Genomic DNA, 19,882 nt, shown 5'->3' on the forward strand with positions numbered 1-19,882 from the left:
AAACTATTCGTAGAATTTATGAAATATTGAATAGTGATGGATGGCTTAGTATTTGAGAGTAAAGGTCAACGACCTTCCACTGTCCGCAGTACTCCACAGAATGTTGAAGCAGTCAGAACAGCATTGGTGAGGAGTCCTGGCAAGTCGGCTAGAAAAGCGGTAGCATACCTTCACATTTCTAAGCGATCTGTGCAGCAAATTTTAAAATCTGATTTGCATTTGTTTCCGTATAAAATTACAGTGCTACCCAAATTGACAACAAACAACAACGAATGGTTTTCGCAGATTGTGCTGTTAATCAAGTCGTATTGCTTAACAAGGTTCTCAGATGAGGCACTTTTTCACTTGGTAGGCGTGGTTAATAAACAAAATGTGCGTTTTTGGGCTTAAGAAAATCCACTTGTGCTGCACGAAAAGGTGCATCATGCTCCAATAATTACGGTATGGGCTGCCATCTTGAGCCATGGGCTAATAGTGCCTTTCTTTTTCGAACACACTGTAAACGTTACCTAAACATGCTGCGTAACTATTTTGTTCCTCAGCTTATCGCAAAAGGGTTTCGATAAAGAATCAGTGGTTTATGTAGAGCCAGTCCACACACGACTAATGTTGTTTTAGACTTTTTGCATGAAAATTTTAACCAAAATGTCATTTCAAACCGATTTCCGAATCTTTTGCGTGTGGGCATAACTGACCCCCAAACAGTCCTGATTTGAATCCGTGCAACTATTTTGTTTGGGGATTTCTGAAGGAGAAGATCTTCGCTAAACATGCTAACACACTGATGGATCTGCGAGTGCTAATCATTGAGGCATGTAACGAGATATGTGTCGCCGAGTCTCCAATAACATAGTCGTTCGTGTTGAAGCAGTTATCAGACAAGAAGGTGGCCACATTGAACATGTAATGGCCACAAACTAATCTCCAGGTATACAGTAGACAAGTTATATCTCATTTTTCTGTATTGCTTTCACAATAAACTTTCTATGACAAAACTAAATGTTGGATCATATCGTGCGCCATCATGTATATTGAAGGTACCTATCATATAAGTATAATTATTGAAATATTAATTAAATAAATCACGTCACTTCCAAACAGGTATTTAAAGAGGCGAAAATAAACTACCCATAAAGCAGCACAATTCACACTTTTAGAAAACAAACTTTCAACTTTCTTGGGAGTGAAGCTTCACGATGAGTTCCTGGGGAGCTCATTGAAGGCTTGTAAAACCACCCACATGACACAGCCAATCCACAATCCTGGTCACTGGTGAAGCAAAAAGTATGAAGGTAACAATTAATCGAAAGTTGAATTATATACCTCAACTGATATTATGAATTATGAAAGGAACAGAACAGTCTTCTGAAAGCAAAAGAAGTCTGCGGCTTCTAAAAGTTGAATAGATTTACAATAATTTTGTATGTATATTAATGGTCAACTATACACTTCTGATAGCAGAGACCTTCACCAATTATTATTATTATTATTATTTTGAAGGGACGGATTCAAGGATCCAAAGGTTCAAAGAACCCCACACGTCAACCGAAGCTTATTGTGTTCCCAAGTAGTATGATAGTTAGGCAAACCAATACCTGTGTCCTTTACAAGAGCCAGGAGTTTTCCCCTATGCTAACATCCCATTCATCACCAGGTAGCTTGTTGCAATCCAGTGTGATATGCTTGGCAGTCTCTTCAGATTGATTAGTCCTCGTGACCTACGTGATTTCCACTCCTGGCATTCTTTGAAGGTCCTTCCGCTGAGGGAGGGGCGGCCAAGTTGCCTCTAGTGCGCCTGGCCACCCTCGACTCAGCCTCTCGACCCACATTTGTGCCTGGAGTTTCACCCATCTCGGTTCTCTTGGGTTTTTCTTTTCGCCCCTCTGAAACTCTGCAGGGTCAAAAGCCTCACCTCCCCCAAGAAGTTTTGCCTGAATGGCCGCTCTTCTTTGAGCAGTGGTGACGTTTGGCCTCTCCACCCAAAAACTTCACCAAAGATCTCCTTATGACTTCAACAAAGACTTCCTTAGGATAGTGATACTAGATTATTGATAATGATGAAAAGTAGAGACAATAGCAAACAAAACAAAATACTCACTGAGACTGATGCGGCCACCAAAAAATGATGATCCCTTGTTGAATGCATCCTTCCATTTGAAAGGAATCTGCACCTCTGTGGGTGGAATTTTGGTTTCTAAAGCCACTAACTGATCATAATAGCTGCAACAAGTTAGAGAGAACTAATGAATAAGAAAATCAACAGTGAATTCAGATTGCAGTAGTTTAGTTGGGTCTATTATATGGATTATTGAGAGCATAATGAAGTAAAACTAAATTATAATATGAAGTTCTTGCTGCAATCATAATACGGTATATATGCAAATGCAGTTGTTTTCTATAAGACGTTCAAACTAGAAAATTGTTACTTCAGCCGCGATATCACATAACATAAATTTATTTTTTCAATAACAAAAAATTGATCAGAAAAGTCTAGTTTAACCCAGAAACAATTTCGTCTGGTGTCTATATGATTTCCGGTTGATGACTGATGATCTGGAGAATCAGTTAGCATAGTACACTGTAATTATTTTCCCCTTCCATGATGTATGAAAAAACAGAAACCACGAATCATAGAGAGTTCTCGCTACTAAAACTATAAATTATAGAAGTCTAAGATAAGCCAGTGCCCTATTTTACTACGAGTTATCGAGAGGAACGAAATACATTGCTTTACTACGAATTATAGTGGTGTTTTCAAGAGACCGAGCTTGGAATTATAGAGGATTACGTATTATAGAGGTCCTACTGTATTATTATTGTAGGATATGAGATTTTAGCAATGGTAATTCTATTTTGACGTATGATGCTATCATCATATGAAAGTAATTCAATTCACATGTGATTAATTCAAAAAAGTAGTTAAATAAATAAACAAGTTAGGTAGTTTTTACGAGAGAAGCTCAATGTATAGATTAAGAAAATGTAAAATGTGAATGTGTGAGATTAATAAAAGTTTCATTGTTTTGTAACAGGATATTGATTTATAGAATAATATCCTACATTATTATAAGGCATATTTATTATTATTCTCTGTTCAGCAGTTATATTGCCATTTCGATAGATGATCTCAATGACCTAAATAGCAATGCGTTCACATCAATTGTGTACACTTTCGAACAACTAACAACTCTTATAAGCTTCATACTGTCACATTCAAAGTTTTTCGTTCCTCTATGTCACTCAGTATTTATGTAGAAGGAATAAAATTGATATTGTGTGGGATACCTTGAAGGCAAGGTGCACCGTACACCTCCAACAACACTACACGTACAACAACCATTTTCTGGAGACATCTCCACACAACATCATATGCCTATAATAGTGAACTGGTTTGCTTGGGCTGTGAGGCTGCTGTTTGCAGCTGAAATTAATTTTTTCATAGTATCCATGAGGAACTGTTCTTCATGTGGGTGTGTAATGTTCCTATTATTGGTTTTTGTAAAGGTGCGTACAGATATACGCACCACGAACATGAGCAATTCACTTTTAATCAGCTGATGCCAAGCTTTTTATATCTGTATCTTACCTTTTCTGTAAAAATACAGATATAGTCAGCTGATTAAAAGTGAATTGCTCATGTTCCCGGCGCGTATATCTGTACGCACCCTTATGTTGTTGTTTTTTCTTACTTTTTTATGCCTATATTTTGTTAAGCTTCAATGATCTTGTTATATTTACTTGTTTTGCAGTTTTGTATTATTCTATATTAAATAATTATATATTTTTAATTCTATATATTGTATTAGGCTATTATTTATATTATTGCATGTAATTTTTCTTTTGAATATATATTATTTGTAAAAGTGGTGTGTACCGAATTTGAATAAATAAATAAAGGAAAGAATTTAAGAGGAAATCACTGCCATTTTCCAAAATTCGCTGCACAGCTATCTCATACAGAGTTTCTATAACATACATAACATGAGAAGAACATCTTTCTAGGAGCAAGAATATCATTTTATAGGAAATCGACTAACTTAGTTTTATGATTTTTTTGTAGAAATTACATTATTTCTGAATTTTTCATGTCCCTACATCACCCTGTAGTAACTTATTCACTTGGCTTGTTGATTGATATTTTATTATTTATTCATGTTATCTAAATTATATGCATTAAAATTGGACGAATTAGCGCAAGCCTGGGACAATTAATTTAAATGGGAAATTCATGAATATTAAACCGAGTTTTATTCAATGACATCACTTAAGAAGTTGAATTACAGTTTATATTAAAGGTCATTAAATAAAGTTTTATTGATCTACTATTACTTGCTGCATATCTAGATCAATGAGTCATCTCATGACCAAATTATGTAGAACATAGATTAGAAATAGTTTGTTAGGGTTTTTTTGAAAAGAGATTTGAAATGTTCAAATTATGAAAAAAAAATGAATTCAAAAAACCTCTATTGGACTATATGAAACTATAAGCTACTCACAACTGCCCTTTTAATGAAAATGGATTTGGTTGCAAACAAGATACAAACCACTTATGTTAATGACAGATATATAAAACAGTAAAAATAGATTTATTTTGTAGATTTCAACCCGAAAACATGCGCTAAGTTGAGAAACCAAACAGCTTGTTTATCTGAAAATGACCTTCATTATAGTAATTAGATACTGCACATTAGAAAATGACAACCAAGCTGCGTTTACACTAAATTTATTAACAAAATGTTCATTTTTCCATACTTATATTTTCTATTAGATTGCACGGGACTTGACAAACACATATTATGTTCATCATGTGTATCATAAATATTATGTTCAATCTAATCAGGAAAGATGATTACATTATAAAGTATAAAAAGATACCGAACACCTTACAGGTATACTTAACAGAAAATGATTTATAATTACTTTTGGGAGTGATTACAAGTTTTAACAATGAAATGTGATTAAGCTATTTTGTTAATGAACTGTTGATGATTTGAAAATAAACAAAGAATAGGCTATGACAAAAAACAAAGTTTTCCGGGATAAGGTGCTGTTGCTGATTAAATTTAATACGATTTTGGTAACATCTTTTAAAAAATACCTTAGGCTAATTGAGAATTAGTTGACAGTGACAGGTGCTATTCAGGAAATCAACTCATCACACAATCAAATATTTTCTCGGTGAAATAAAAATGCACAGATGGTTTATTTAGTCAATAGTGAAAGGTAATATGGTTCAGATTATAATATTACTCAGGGTTCTTAAAGCAAGATTTATAAAGACTATAAAATTAAAACTACCGTACCTACCTACTTCTTATAATTAACGAGTTTTTTGGGCAGGGCTCAATTCAATTTAAACTAACAAAAATGTGTGAGAAAATCATATCACTCATATTGAAAAAAACGGAATTAAAAACAAGAACCAGTAAGTATTTATTCAACCTATTAGTATCAATTAATAACAACACGGACATGATTCATGCTCTGGTTATGACTCACTAAAATACATTTCCTGCTATGCTCTAATAAAAATAAAAAATCTATGCTTTTACTGATAAACTAAGAGTTAAATATTTTTTCTAATCAATATTGAATTCAATAATACGTAGCAAAAAAATTCTAATTGAAAAAAATCTTGTAATAATTATGATATTGTCACTTACTTGTAGATAACCTCCAAAGAGCTTTCATATTTCTCAAATACTCGCCAGACAGCAGTTGAACGAAGTTTACCCAATTCGTTGATTTGTTCGGTAAAATCTTCATGTTTTTCTGCTGAATTAAATGCCGAATCAATAACATTTTTCAAAGGTTTAACAATAACAACATCGGTTGGTTTTTTCAACGGTACTGATATGAATTCAGACATTTTGTAGAATCATGGAACACGAACCTACAACCACACACACAAGGAGGAATTCACCAACTGACGAATGACGATGTGACAAAGCCAGTGTTGCCACCAACGTTACTGCTAAAGTCCCTAGAATCAAGAAAATTTATCCTTTGGTCAATCCCTTTCACCCTTGGTTTAGAAGGTAGCAAATTGGCAACACAGCTCTACTGACGAATGAACACGTGGAATTGTCACTGTTTTTAAAAGTTACAATTACTCGATTAAAAAGTGTAGGTTAATTACTTGTTCGAAAAGACTACTTCTATAGGTGAGGTCCACGTTATAATGACAGTATTTAATCAACTTTGGTTTTGCTATCCTTGTCTATCATTCGACAAAGCCGGTGGTACTATTCTTTTCTAGGTCCACAACGATGCCAATTATGTTTTTGACAGTGTAGAAATATAATTAATTAATGCTGAGAATCGGCATCGCTATTCTTCTATCTTTATCCATTACCATTATAACGTGGACCTCACTATAGTGTGAATATTTTTGTTTGATTGTTTCGATTACAAATTATATTGTGTAAATTGAATAAAAAATTAATAGATGATTTTAAATCATCTCGTCCTTCAAATATGTTTTCCTCCACCACAAACCTACTGACAGTCTAAAGTACTTTACTCCCTGAAACTGTGTCGCCGTCTAGGTGTCACCCCGACTACTTGACACCTGGTCATTTTGGCCATAGGTGACTACTTGTACCCTCGTAAAAATATACCATTGCCGTCAAGTTGTCACCCGGACTACTTGTCACCTACTGGACCGATGACGCCAACTATAATAGTCATGGCCGTAAACGACAACTTGACACCTCGCACCCTCGCGTCAGGGTGTCCCCCCGACTACTTGTCACTAAAGTCTGAGATATATTACTTTTAACATGAAGAGGAGAAACTCATTTCTCCCTCCACAGTTTGTAGGGTAGACACAGACAGACATCCTGCGCACAATTGGATGTGCCGTGTCATTTTGCTTCATGCTCTTGTGATGAAAACACTGGGTTTTTCGTGATTTTCTCGGAAACGGCTCCAACGATTTTGATCAAATTCATACCTAAAATAGTCATCGATAAGCTCTATCAACTGCCACAAGTCCCATATCTGTAAAAATTTTAGGAGCTCCGCCCCATCAATGCAGATAGATTCCCAATTATCAGGCTTCAGATACAATTGAAACAAAAAAATCAAGTGGAGTAGATTGAGCATGAAAATCTCTACAATTAATGTTCAGTAACATTTTCATCTAAAATTGAAAATAAGCTTTAAATTCGAGAAAATGTGATTATTCAATTGCAAATTATTGTTGATTCTATTAAATCATTCACTATAAAGAGATAGCAGACCTCATGTGTGTCTCCAGCGTTATTGCCCTGCCACCAGCTGGCTCATATATTTGAATAGTGGACTTGAGATACTCGGGAATACTAGCGTCAGGTGATCAATTTTCATAAAGGCAAGGAAAGTTGTGAGTCACACCAGATTTTTTTGTTTCTACGTATGTATGTATGATCAATCTCAAAAACGGTTAATTGGGATTAAATATGTCTCCAAAATAATTTAATTTCGTAGAGAAGCTATGGGAGTTCTGCTTTATCAATAATATTCCGATTAAAGATCAGAAATTATTACCTCTTGCTTACATTCATATTATTTAGACATTTTGGAATGAAAATAAATTGAAAATATCATAATCAAATTATTTTATTAATTTTTTTATTCTTAGAAAAATTTACAAGGAAATTTAACACATTTCAATGAGTTAAAATATAACACAAGTATGAAATTACTATTAATAAAATTCAAAATCATAAAACAAATTTAATATAATAAACAATTCTTAAAATATATACATTTTCGTAATATCCATAGATTTCATTTTTATTCGTTTATAAAATATACATATCATTATCACATTAAAATCACACTGCTGAGTAATCTCAAGATAAATAAATTATTATTCAAAACAAGAAATATAAGAAATGGGCTATATATTTTTGGAAAAAAAGAAAAAAATTATAAATAGAGTACCTATTACAATCATAAATTATTGCTATTAGATTAGAGAGAAATGGAATTTTACATACGGAACAAATACATAATCCGATTTACCAGATAAATTGATTTCATAAAGTGTTTCTGAGTACAGGGATTGAAGTTATTTAAAATTATTTGATTGAGAATAATTGAAAATAAAAATTTATTCTGCCTTCAATTAATAAAACATTTAAATACAATCATGGTTTCAGAATTATAGCCTACTATCAGAAATTTTTCATAAACGCTGCGCTGCCAATTCTTAAATTTATTTCAACTATCTTCTAGAATAGCTTCTGCTTATGTAACAATTTAACTCATATTATGTGGAAAGTATTGAACAAATAACCGAAATAAAGTATTAGAAAATACATTGGAGAATGGGCGGGCATCTTGGTGAACATAATATCATATATGAGTATATAAAAATTTCAGTTTTTTTTTTCAATAGAATAATATCAATAAATAAAATATTTTGTTCGACAGCATGAAATAAGAGTGAATTGTTATTCATACAAAGATGTCTCATTTAATCGTATTACATGGTTTCTAAATTAGGCTACACACAATTAAGACTGACATGGAAGACTAAAAATTTCATCAGATAATAGTAGTTAGATTGAATACCTAAAATACAAGTCCACTTCAAATAAAGTCAACATTCAAAACTAATTAATATAAATAATATAGGTACTTTAACATTGTTCAGATTGTATAACATACTTATGTTGAAAAAGATGCCTCTAAAGTTTTCACTACTAAAACAGTGTATCTTCTCAACAAGAACTTACACATAATAATTATTGAAATGTATATCAGCACAGATACTATACACATAAAATTACTAGTCAGAGTAGAATAGCTTACATAATTAGAAAGCAGTACCGATTATGAAATTAAAAACATGGGTAAAGAAACCTTTCAAACAATGATAATAATTATTGTTGACAAGATCTTGAAATATCATAGATTTGACCAATGTCTCACACAATAATAATTTATGAGTAATCAGACTTGGAAATGTTACAGTCTTTAGATTTTAATTCAAAGATTAAAAATGAATTGCATTATTGATATTGTCAATAGACTCTAGGATAATATAGATATTATTTGGTCCTTGATTTTTGTTCTAGATATGTAAAAAATTCAAAACCATGATATGTTTATTATAAAAGGTTATTAATATTTATTACGGTAGAGTCTTAGTTCCAACAAATCGTTAGAGAAAGATTTATTAATATTATATCAATTTTGTCCAATTTCGAACATTTTTTCACAAAAAACTGAAAGATTTATTAAATATTATTCTCAAAATTTACTAATCATTTTAAATTTCATTCAACTATCTGCAATAAACTGAAGAATACAAATACTGGTTTAGATGGTTTCAAAGTATCGAATCTAATGGAAATAAGTATTACTAATCTAATTAAAGATTATACTTAATTTTCAAAATAAATTTTTATTAGAAAATCGATTGATTTATAAAGTTTGATTTTTTTCAATGGACTTCATTCAAATGTTATTTTTCATTGAAATGTGATATTTGATACTGTAATAATAATTGGACCCTCAATGATTCAGTCTAGATTTACTGAATTAAAATTTCATCAACTATGGCCAATAAAGACTTTCCTAATCTTGATTCTAGTTGATTAGAATAAAAAAGGCTGCCATATAAAAAACTTTCAGCTCCCTGTATCAACGATTTTAAATAGTTTTTTGTGCAACTAGTGCGCAAAGTGACAGTTTGCTACACCGAAAGAAACGTTTACGCACGAGCCGTAGGCGAGGGCGGAATTGTTTCTTGAGTGCAGCAGAGGAACTTTGCGCACGAATTACACATTACATTTTTCCTACAGTTACCATTGACTATGGAAAGTGGTTGATTATGAGTAAAATGATGGCTGAAATCCATCAAATGTTTGTCTGTATAATTTTGTTATTAATGACAACTTTTATTTTAAACTTGATAATCCAATTGAAAATTAATAATCGATAATTTATTCGAATTAAAAATTTAAATTGATCCAATTAATTTGAAAATTTGAATAATTTTGAGTAAATCTTAATTTCTAAATAATTTTTCAACCAATCAATTTATGAATGAAAAAAATATTATTTGAAATAATGAATCATTTATTAATAATATTCAAAATGTATAATTTAATGAGTTCTCATTTTTATTTATTTGAAAATCAGAAAAAATATAGATAGAAAAAATTCGCATTCAAAATACACGCCAACAATGTCAACAGCTGATTGGGATGGCTGCAAGATAATATGCAAAGTATTAAGAGTACGCAAAGTAATACTTTGCGCACTAGAGCGGAAAAGTGTTTCTTTGCGTTCTGTAATCAGTGCAGGAATGGTCACTTTCCAAGGTACCTGTAGGAAAAATATATTAGCCTATATCTATTATTTGAATTTTATAAAAAATACGCTTGTATTTGTACATAGCTATCAACTGAAAGTTTAGAATATGTTACACTTATGATAAAATAAATCAGGTAGCCGTATATGTACGATATCTACATTACTTAGCTGCAAATTCTCAAATAGTTTGAATTTTGTAATTTTCAAAGTGAAAAATTGTAAAAATATAAATATTTTGTGTTTAGTTTCTAATATTATTTGATGATGTTCAGTTCCAATATAATCAGAAATTGAATAATTCATGGCTAAGAAATCTCGAATCTTACCAATCATTTTTTTATTTATAAAACATTACTTCCATTCCATTGAACTATTAGGCAAATATGAACATGATAATAGTTTAAACATTACCTAGTAATTCATGAACCATTTATTAATACAGTTTCCATTTTTTGTTTTTGGAAACACTGGTCCTCACATATTCTTAAAGGGATTTTTCAAATGCACATCTAAAAGAGGGCGCATCAAATCATTTGTTCCAATCTAAAACTGTAAATTCAACACTGATTATTGATAAATATCAAAATAAATTACAAATTGGACGTGGTTTACTGCAATTTTGGCACTTGAATCTGTTTTAAAACAATAAATAATATAAATTACAAATACATTTTGAAAATAAAATTATGTAATCTATTCTATTATTGATAATTGATACTGATTACTGGAATCTACACAAAGTGATAGCCTACATGATTACAAATATAGTACCACATACCTTACCAATGTTAAGAATAGACATTTAGCTTACGGTATAAAAATTGGTTTACGTCTAAGGGTAATCATAAGGAGTTTTCGAACCTTGAAAAGGGTTTCTAAACGCACTACGACACACATTCAATTACAGGATTACCATAAAAAATGATTAAAAGGAGTTCAAGATAGAAAATTATTGCTTACTGGCAAGTCAACTAGCCGGTAGCAGAGATAAAGATAACACAGTTATCATAAAATACACAACAATATTCCCGCTATTGTTCATCGTATATACAACTAGTTGTTACAAACACAATAGACTAGCAAATACTTGTCAAGTGCTTTGTTCATTTGAAACAAAATCGAAATCTGTTTTGCAGCATTTCTTTATCATCAGTTATCTTCCTCTCGTTTTTCTTGCGGCTGCTCAGGCTTCTTTATCATGCCGTTTGCCATTCTCTGGTAATGCGGCTTCCAAGATGTCCCAGGTCGACTGTAATCCAGGTGATCGTATTCTTGCTCTGAGAATGAAATAAAATTGTAACTATTGTTTAATTATTATCATTGTAAATTATTCTTCAAGCGTAATCAAAATTCATTATTATATGGTGAATCATTTACAATAAATAAAAATATAAACCGTTAAAATAATCAAACCCCAAAATTAATGATGAAAATACATCCAGGGAAATTGAAACGAATACTAATGAGACGATGAATACTAGAGAAAAAGTAGTTTTTGAAGAGTGAAGTGTGCTATGGGAGAATATTATCAAAGGTAAGTCACCTGTGGTTGACACAGAAAAGTAATGGAAATTTTCCATCAAATAAGAAAGGGAAGTTATGTGTTGATAAATGTTCAATGTATAAGTTTGGTTGAAATATTTCTAGAAAATAAAATGGATGGCAATATCGATTATTAAAATTATAATTAAGGAACTGCTGGTACTTGAACCACTACAAAATTTGGATGTGAAGAACAGTCAAGTCCTGTTTTACAATGAATTGCTATCATGACGATCATAAAGGAATGGGAATGTGAACGTTTGCCCAGCAGAGCAGAAATTCATTGTGAAGCAGGGCTTTACGATTCAAAGTTTGAATAAAAAATGGACAACCAATTTAATAACTATGTTGTAGTCTACACAATGTGTTTCTTCGTTGATATTAAAAAAAAAAAACAATTTTTATGAGGAGTGAATTTCATTCCCGAGTAGGAGCTTAATCAGCCTCAAGAGTGGGTGAAAGCTGATGAATAATTGCTTTTATCAAGGGCGGAGTTAGGAGTCTAGGTACTCTCTGCCACACAAACGTAGAGAATTTTAGAGAATGAATTAGAGGATGATGAAGCTCCTCCTCAGGAGTGGAATGCGCTTCTTATCAAAAAGTGTTTTTTTTATACATTTGCGTGGGAACACAGTGTCTAGACTACAACAAAGTTATAAAGTGTTTCGTCACGGAAAACAAGATCAACTAATTTAATATTTGCGACTTACCGGCTGTTTCTTTTCCTTTTATTTCGTCATAAACGTGTTCTAATTTGAGATCTTCAATACTATGATAAACATTTGGATTATTAGCGTCCGCTTCTCTATTTTTCAATAATGTAGATCCATATCCATAGGCTTGTGCACCTGCAATAGACAGTTTTCCGTTATAAAATTTTTAATCGATACTAATTGAATCTAAAAACATTTTTAAAGAGTCAAAAATTACGTTACCAATGATAGTACATGAATATTTACTTAGTACAATCATCACAGAGATATAAGATATCAGAAACAAATCACTTTCTCAAATCTTTAAAAAAAATCCAACTTAGAAATCATCGTACAGTGTTTTAATTTTATCCTGTTTCAGCTAGCATGAGAAATAAAAATTATAAATAATATCAAATCTCTTTCTTACTTTATCGATTTGAATTGATTTGATTCATCTAAGGAAGATAGATGAAAAATTGTTATAAAAATGCATTGATAATCAACATTGATGACAATATATTATCACTATAGAAAACTTGGAGATGAAATATCTTCAAGACAGTGCATGCATAGAAAAAATAATAGATTGATGGTGCAGCAAACTGTAGAAAATGAATTGTGTGGAGTTTAAAAGATGAATATACCATCTTTATCCAGGTTGCTGCTTTTGAACGGACCTAGATCGTTGTGAACCTGGTTGTTGAGTAGGCTGGAGTTGTCTTCGTGTCCCTTCATCGAGTAGACCGGATTGTCAAAATGATTTGGATCTGAAAACAATAACAAGAAATAAGTTACCAATTGCTAATCTATAAAGATGACAAAAAATTGTTGAAAGGTCATGAAGAAGACTTTTCAATTTAGATATAAAAGTTTAGTTCTCAATAAAAGATTATTCACACTTTATAAGGGATTCCTAATATTTTACTGATTAGTTAGCCTTGATAATACAAAACATTTCCATATATTTCCAACATTCCAATACATGATTTGAATTTGCTGAATTTTTTAAACACTTTGCATTTATTCTATTTACTTGATTTTTCTTCTAAATCTATTCCATATTCTTCTATTAAATGAATATAGGGTTGTAGTTTTTCATTTTTTATTATTTCAACTATTAATTTCTATTAGAAAACATCACTGGAGATATGATTTCATACAATTTTCAATCCAATTTATCCTCTAATTCAACTTCTACGCTTCATTTTAAATTTATTTTACTGATCTAGTCCTAGATGGAATTTGTTTTTGTACCTATCATTTATCAATCAGTTCATTTTGGAATAAAATAAAAATAACATTAAGTATGGTACCCTATATTTTATTAGAGCTATCTACCATAAGTGATTTTGATAAGTATTTTAGTAGTCTTTTTAGTATTTGATTAGTGCTACTTTATACTTATCTGTATCTCATCGTATCATATTTTTATACTGTATCCTATCTATCACAGAGAATAGATAGCATACCGTACTCAATTTCTCTTTTCCTTTTTGATGAGGGAGATGCCCACATGCGCTCTAGGCTTGTCCGTGATGATGAGATAGGGCTATAATATGTATAACTGTATAGCCTATAACAATATTAAAGTTATCAAGTAACTCTAAAATGTCTCTAATGAGTTCAAAATAATTGTGATTTGATAAAATAAAGAGGATACTTGATAACTTTCTATTGTGCACAAAAGCATGTACACAGAGAGGATACCTCAATGTACACAGATTATATTACAGAAAACGATTCATTGATGTTATTTCTATTTTATTTCAATAACATTTTTAGGGTCATTTGCACAGTGACAGTTCAAACTAAATTTTATCTTAAACTGGATTAAATCCGTATCAAGTCTCGTTTGTTATATTGATTCATTTTGAATTTAGGCCACCAGCTGATTAAATTCAGTTCAAGCTTTGACAGTGCAAACTGGCCTTAGAAAGAATCCCTTCCTGACCGTGATTTATGTTTTAACCAAATTAAAGTTGAGGTAGGTACGTTTATATAACATCATTGTTTTGACAAATAATGGTAACTGACCACTAGCAGCTGGATCGGCAATGTAATGGACCCTGGCGACCTCCGTCTCGAGATCGGTGACTCGCCGGTTGTAGTAGACGACAATGCCGCAAATGCCCACCACTACTATCACCATGAAGAACGCGAACATCACCATACTCATCTTGCTCTCTTGCGGCGCATTCTCTGTAATTATTCTCTTCGCCATAGGCTCGTCGCAGTTGTCACCTGTACAATCAAACAGAAAAAACTCTTTAATAAATTCAATCCGGTTTCCATCTTTCAAACAGTAATATAAAAAAAATCCGAAATTGTGTTACAGTAGAGCACCGAGTATCCGGACATCGGTTATCCAGTTGTAAAATAGTACTTTGATTTTCAATTTGTAAGCACTAAGTTTCATTTGTATTCAAGTATCTTCAAGACCTTGAAGAAGTACACTTATACTTTTTTAGACTTACTACAGTAATACCTTATACTACAAAAATAACTATTAATGCTGACTTCAAAACAAATATCGATAAAATCAAAAGTGAGTGAAAATCTGTTCCTGAATATTGATGATAGTTTTACCATTATAGATAAGGAATGTTAAATAATAATACCATGGAAAATTTGCTTATAACTATCTGTTTAAATTTTGAAGCTGGATGTTTGCCAAGTTAAAAGACTGTCGAAAGCATATTTGACTGTTTATTATAATGATATTGAATATAGAACATGAATAACGTACCTGTGTAGCCATGTTTGCAGACGCACCCCTCAGCTGCATGACAAACAAAGTTCTCATTGGGACATTCGCACGGTTTCATACAGTGATCACCGTAGTATCCTTCCGGACACACTGAAAAAATCAATCAATCTATTCATTTATTCCACAAACGAACATAATATAAAATAACAAAGCAAGAATATAAAAATGTGAAATAAAAGTGGACAACTCTAGGTACAAGCCCGAGTGGGGTGTACTTCTCCTAATAAAACAAATAAAAATACTCAGAGCAGTAAGGTTGCTCCGCTCTATAAATAAACTTAGCATAATACATTAAAACATAGAAGAAAATGAATCATTTAGAACAAACCCATATTCTATTTACATTCCTACCTCAAATGAAATGTAAGTAGGATTCTTAAAATCAGAAATGAAAAAAAAATAGTTTATTCCACATTGTGCAGATGAGTTTGTTGGTTTGAAATTTCTTCTGGTGATTATTGGAGAGTATAGGAAATCATCAAAACGTGAATGAGATTCTTGTGTAAATTGTTCACGACGTATTATGTATTATGAGAAATATTATAGCAGGCTGTTATTACCTGCTCCTGGTGGTAAATAATTTTGAAAGGTGTATTCTTTTTCTCTACAATAAAATCAAAGTGATGAATCCAGCTTTGAATGGTGAATAATTTTGAAAGGTGTATTGTTTTTCTCTACAATAAAATGAAAGTAATGAAGCTAGCTTTGAACAGTGATTTAGGCTTTCTACCTTATGTTGTCTGTGTGTTTTTCTATATTGAGCGCTCGTTTGCTACACTTCAATTTTGGATGAATTATAATAATGTTTCTGTGATTTATGTTCTCAACTAACTGTAGAGAGGTCCACTTTATAATGACAGCATTTGATTAACATTGGTGTTGCTATCATTATCTTTCATTCGACAAGCAGATAGGGCTGTCCTTTTCTAGCTCCGCAACGTTGCCGGATCGGTTTTTAGCAACTTGGAGATACAATAAATTAATTAGAAAAATATTCAAACTAAAAATTTATTATTACATCATTCAAAAATATATTTATCGACGCATAAAATTAATTGATTATTTTTAACAAGAATGAAGAGTTAATTTTACATGAGATATACCGATATCAGCAGCTATCTTGTACAGGAGTTAGTGGCAAGGCGGCACAGAATCGGCAACGCTGCTTTCCTATCGTTCTCCACTGCCCTCATACACGTATAACGAAGCCCTCCCTATAATAGGCCTACTCAAGGCTACTTGATAGTTTTCATAAACAGAATCAGTATTACTCTTTCATTTCATCGATGACACGATCGGATAAATAATCGGTCATGTCATCAAACAAATAAAAAGGTGCTAGTGAGTCAATACAGAGTGTCCCACTAAAGGTGTGACAGCCGAAGACCATAGATTCTAGAATTCTAAATGAAATTTGCTAAAAAAAATATTCATTGAAATTTTCTTAAATCGATTTTTTGATATTTTAGAAAAACGTCAATAACTGCATAACTATCAGTCGAAATCCAATTCTAAGCTGTTGGTTGCAAAGAGGATGGCATTTCCAATAACATTCATTTAATTTATTCCTTTGTTTGACTTTTTTAATACAATGTATTGAATCGGAAAGTATTCTAGGATACTGATATACAATAATCATGTATTAAAATAGATAAGGCTGGCCACTAACGGTATACATGGAAGATACACAGTCATCAAAAATTGTTGTGTCATCACAGAAAAATTTTTGGAGGTTAGGTTTTTGTATATTTGAGGTTAAATTATTTTTCCATCATTATAATTTATAATTTTCCAGTGGTTTATTTATTGTTATTGGTTGTTTATTCTATGTTAGAATATTGTATTCCGTGTTCTACCGTTAGTGATCAGCCTAAAGAGTTACTTTTTAACTTGTGCTTTCTAATAACAATTAAATACTACAATAGAGTAGGAAATCTATTCCAAATCTATTATTATATTCATTTCTACGGGGAAACAATACACTAAAAAATATTATGAATGACAAGAGCAGATCCACACATGCACTATTAATACGTATGTGGAGATAGATTCCATGATATAAAAGACAAAAGATAATAATTATAAATAAAATATAATAATTATTCAGGAAACTCACAAGAACAAGTACAAGTACATTAACTTGAACTAATGGTATTTTATTGTGACGATGAATACCTGTATAAGAATTTTTCATCATTTGTGATTACTGACCAAACAGCCAAGTAAAGTCAATTTAATCTGTTAAACGGATGCACATTATATAAATCTTACTATTCTAATAATTTATAGATGTCATTCAAGAAATTATAATTTTAGTGGTTTTATGAAGTTCTTCAGTATGATGCTTTATGTAGTAAAAGTGATTTTGTATTGAATCAATCTGTATTGAATGAAATAATAAAATTATTGGAGCATCAATTATCATACTTATATTATTATAAATGTATATTTTTGTTATGTGTCAGATTTCGCACTATGCATTGTGTTCTTGTCCCAACTTGTCGCGTTAGTGCGCAAGTCACTTTGTCATCGGTCCACTTTTACTGTGTTTTCTGCAGTTCACGGATTACATCAGTTTTTTGTCATGCTACATTTGTACATTAATTTTATTGTGCATTTTGGTATTATTTAATATTATTTTGGAGTATTTCCTACCGTGTCTAGACGTTTTTTACGCATATCTTTTTCATCGACGTGGCTATGCGTGGCTTCTTGCAGCGTAATTCGTACATGCACTTTCCTGGTTTCCTTTTTCACACAGAAATGGCGTAGCATATCAACATCAACGTTTTCCAGTTCTTCGGTTTTTTGTCACCTTCAATTCAAAATTTTCAATTCTCAGTTTTAAATTCATGTTTATTCAACGTAGAATGTTTCTTCCAGTGCTTCGATAAAGTTTCAGTATTTTCGGTTCGTTAGTTTGTGAAATATCTTCAATATCAGTATTTGGTATGTTCCAACACGTTTCATTCGTCACGAGTGCTTCGAATTTTTATCTTCAATTTAAATTTATTCACTTCTCAGTGTGAGAACTCAAATCATTTTCATATTACTGATTATGAAAATCAAGTTTCCAGAACATTCAACATTCAGCAACAAGTTATATGATTGAACTGAACATTCATTTGCGGTAGGCATTTTGTGGTAGGGCTTGAGGCCCAATTTCGCATTCATTCGTTTCATTGAAGTAATTCTGGTCTCGCGGGACATTATTACTGGTGTGTTGCTTGCATTCCAAGATCACACTCTCATCATTTCACGGTGCAGTCAGACGTTCTGCTCTGTATCCGTTTTTGTTAGGTTAGTCAGCTAGCTACCTAATCATTCATTGCTAGATCGAAGTATTAGCAATTTTCATGTCTACCCCGTAGATGGTGTATCAGTTTCAATCAGTTCTTTTAGTGATCTACGAACATTTGTTACATTTCATTCACCATGCCAAGCATTTGGATGGTTGTCTATTCAGACATTCACTTAGCATCAGTGTTGTGATTTTTGGCCGTAGCCAACTCAATTAGCTTTGCATTTCATTCACCGTGCCTAACTTTTGGACGGTTCATTCAATTCAAATTCAGTGAATCTTCAGCTACGTTACTTTCAAGTTTATGTGTTGCATATCTCAACTGTGTCACACCGTCATTGTGTCAGTCTTGCCCGTATCGCATTGACAATAGTTAACCTGACATTACCCACTCATCGCTGTGTCGCCGCCGTTCCTGTGTCGTCACCACTGAGCCATCGCTGTTGGCTATCCTGATTCGTCACCATTCCAGTCCGGAGTCTGTCGCTCGGATTGATTCTTGTCCTGCTTGCGGTTCATCCAAGTCGCCGCTCTTCATGGCTCGCCGTCCAGTCCAGCTCCGGTAGCTCGCTCTGGTCCGCTCCATTTCGTGGGTCCATCCAGGTCTCCACCATCGTCCGGTATCATCGAGGGGGTCTCGATGTACTGCCCATCCAATTCAAGATTGGATCTCATGCTCTTCATGCATTTGATAAGTATTCTGTATCAATTTTGAATCATTATCAGCATTTTTCATTATTTGTTCAATTGCCTTGTTTGTTTAATTATTATTTGACCTTTTCAGGTTTACTTGGAATTATTTATTCTAAAGTCGCGATTCCCACTTGTTGACACAACTTTTTACCAATATTTTTGGAAGTATTGCAAGTATTTGTACTTTACATTATTCATATTTGACTTATTATATCAAGCATTAAGATTTAGTCTAGGCCATTGTCAATTACGTTCTTGAATACAGTGTCTGTTTCATTTCACTGTACTACCTATTTTATATTGTCTTTAAAATTATTAATTGCATTGAATATATGCTTTTCAATCGACGTTCAACTCATGATTATTTAGTGTATCTAATAAAACCTATCCAGAACTACAAAGGTTTTAATATGTCCTGAAAGCATTCGTTTTTTTTGATACCTTTAGTATTTACATTTCAATTGTTCTGTTTGGCAGTTTACCTTTACCTTTTGTATTTTTTGCGATTACTCATTGACCTGCCTTTTTTCTATTACTCATTGTCATTTGAAGGTTTATTTTCTCTTTGAA

General features: G+C 32.2%; 2 protein-coding genes across 2 annotated transcripts in view; both read right to left on the reverse strand.

The window, feature by feature from the left end:
• The window catches only part of LOC111062010 (programmed cell death 6-interacting protein), a 40,211-nt gene extending 34,240 nt beyond the window's left edge, over positions 1 to 5,971 (reverse strand). Inside the window, exons 1-2 of the mRNA XM_039434535.1 lie at positions 5,667 to 5,971; positions 2,099 to 2,220 (exon numbers count right to left, since the gene is read on the reverse strand). Of these exons, the coding sequence (XP_039290469.1) occupies positions 2,099 to 2,220; positions 5,667 to 5,872 (328 nt within the window). The 5' untranslated portion in view covers positions 5,873 to 5,971. The remainder of the gene's footprint in view (positions 1 to 2,098; positions 2,221 to 5,666) is intronic.
• A 1,624-nt stretch (positions 5,972 to 7,595) lies between these two features.
• The window catches only part of LOC111056905 (protein draper), an 81,774-nt gene continuing 69,487 nt past the window's right edge, over positions 7,596 to 19,882 (reverse strand). The window contains exons 16-20 of the mRNA XM_039434537.1: positions 15,298 to 15,408; positions 14,586 to 14,792; positions 13,196 to 13,318; positions 12,567 to 12,704; positions 7,596 to 11,591 (exon numbers count right to left, since the gene is read on the reverse strand). Of these exons, the coding sequence (XP_039290471.1) occupies positions 11,464 to 11,591; positions 12,567 to 12,704; positions 13,196 to 13,318; positions 14,586 to 14,792; positions 15,298 to 15,408 (707 nt within the window). The 3' untranslated portion in view covers positions 7,596 to 11,463. The remainder of the gene's footprint in view (positions 11,592 to 12,566; positions 12,705 to 13,195; positions 13,319 to 14,585; positions 14,793 to 15,297; positions 15,409 to 19,882) is intronic.

The sequence above is a fragment of the Nilaparvata lugens genome, chromosome 8 (genome assembly GCF_014356525.2).
Source record: "Nilaparvata lugens isolate BPH chromosome 8, ASM1435652v1, whole genome shotgun sequence".
NCBI classification, from domain to species: Eukaryota; Metazoa; Arthropoda; class Insecta; order Hemiptera; family Delphacidae; genus Nilaparvata; species Nilaparvata lugens.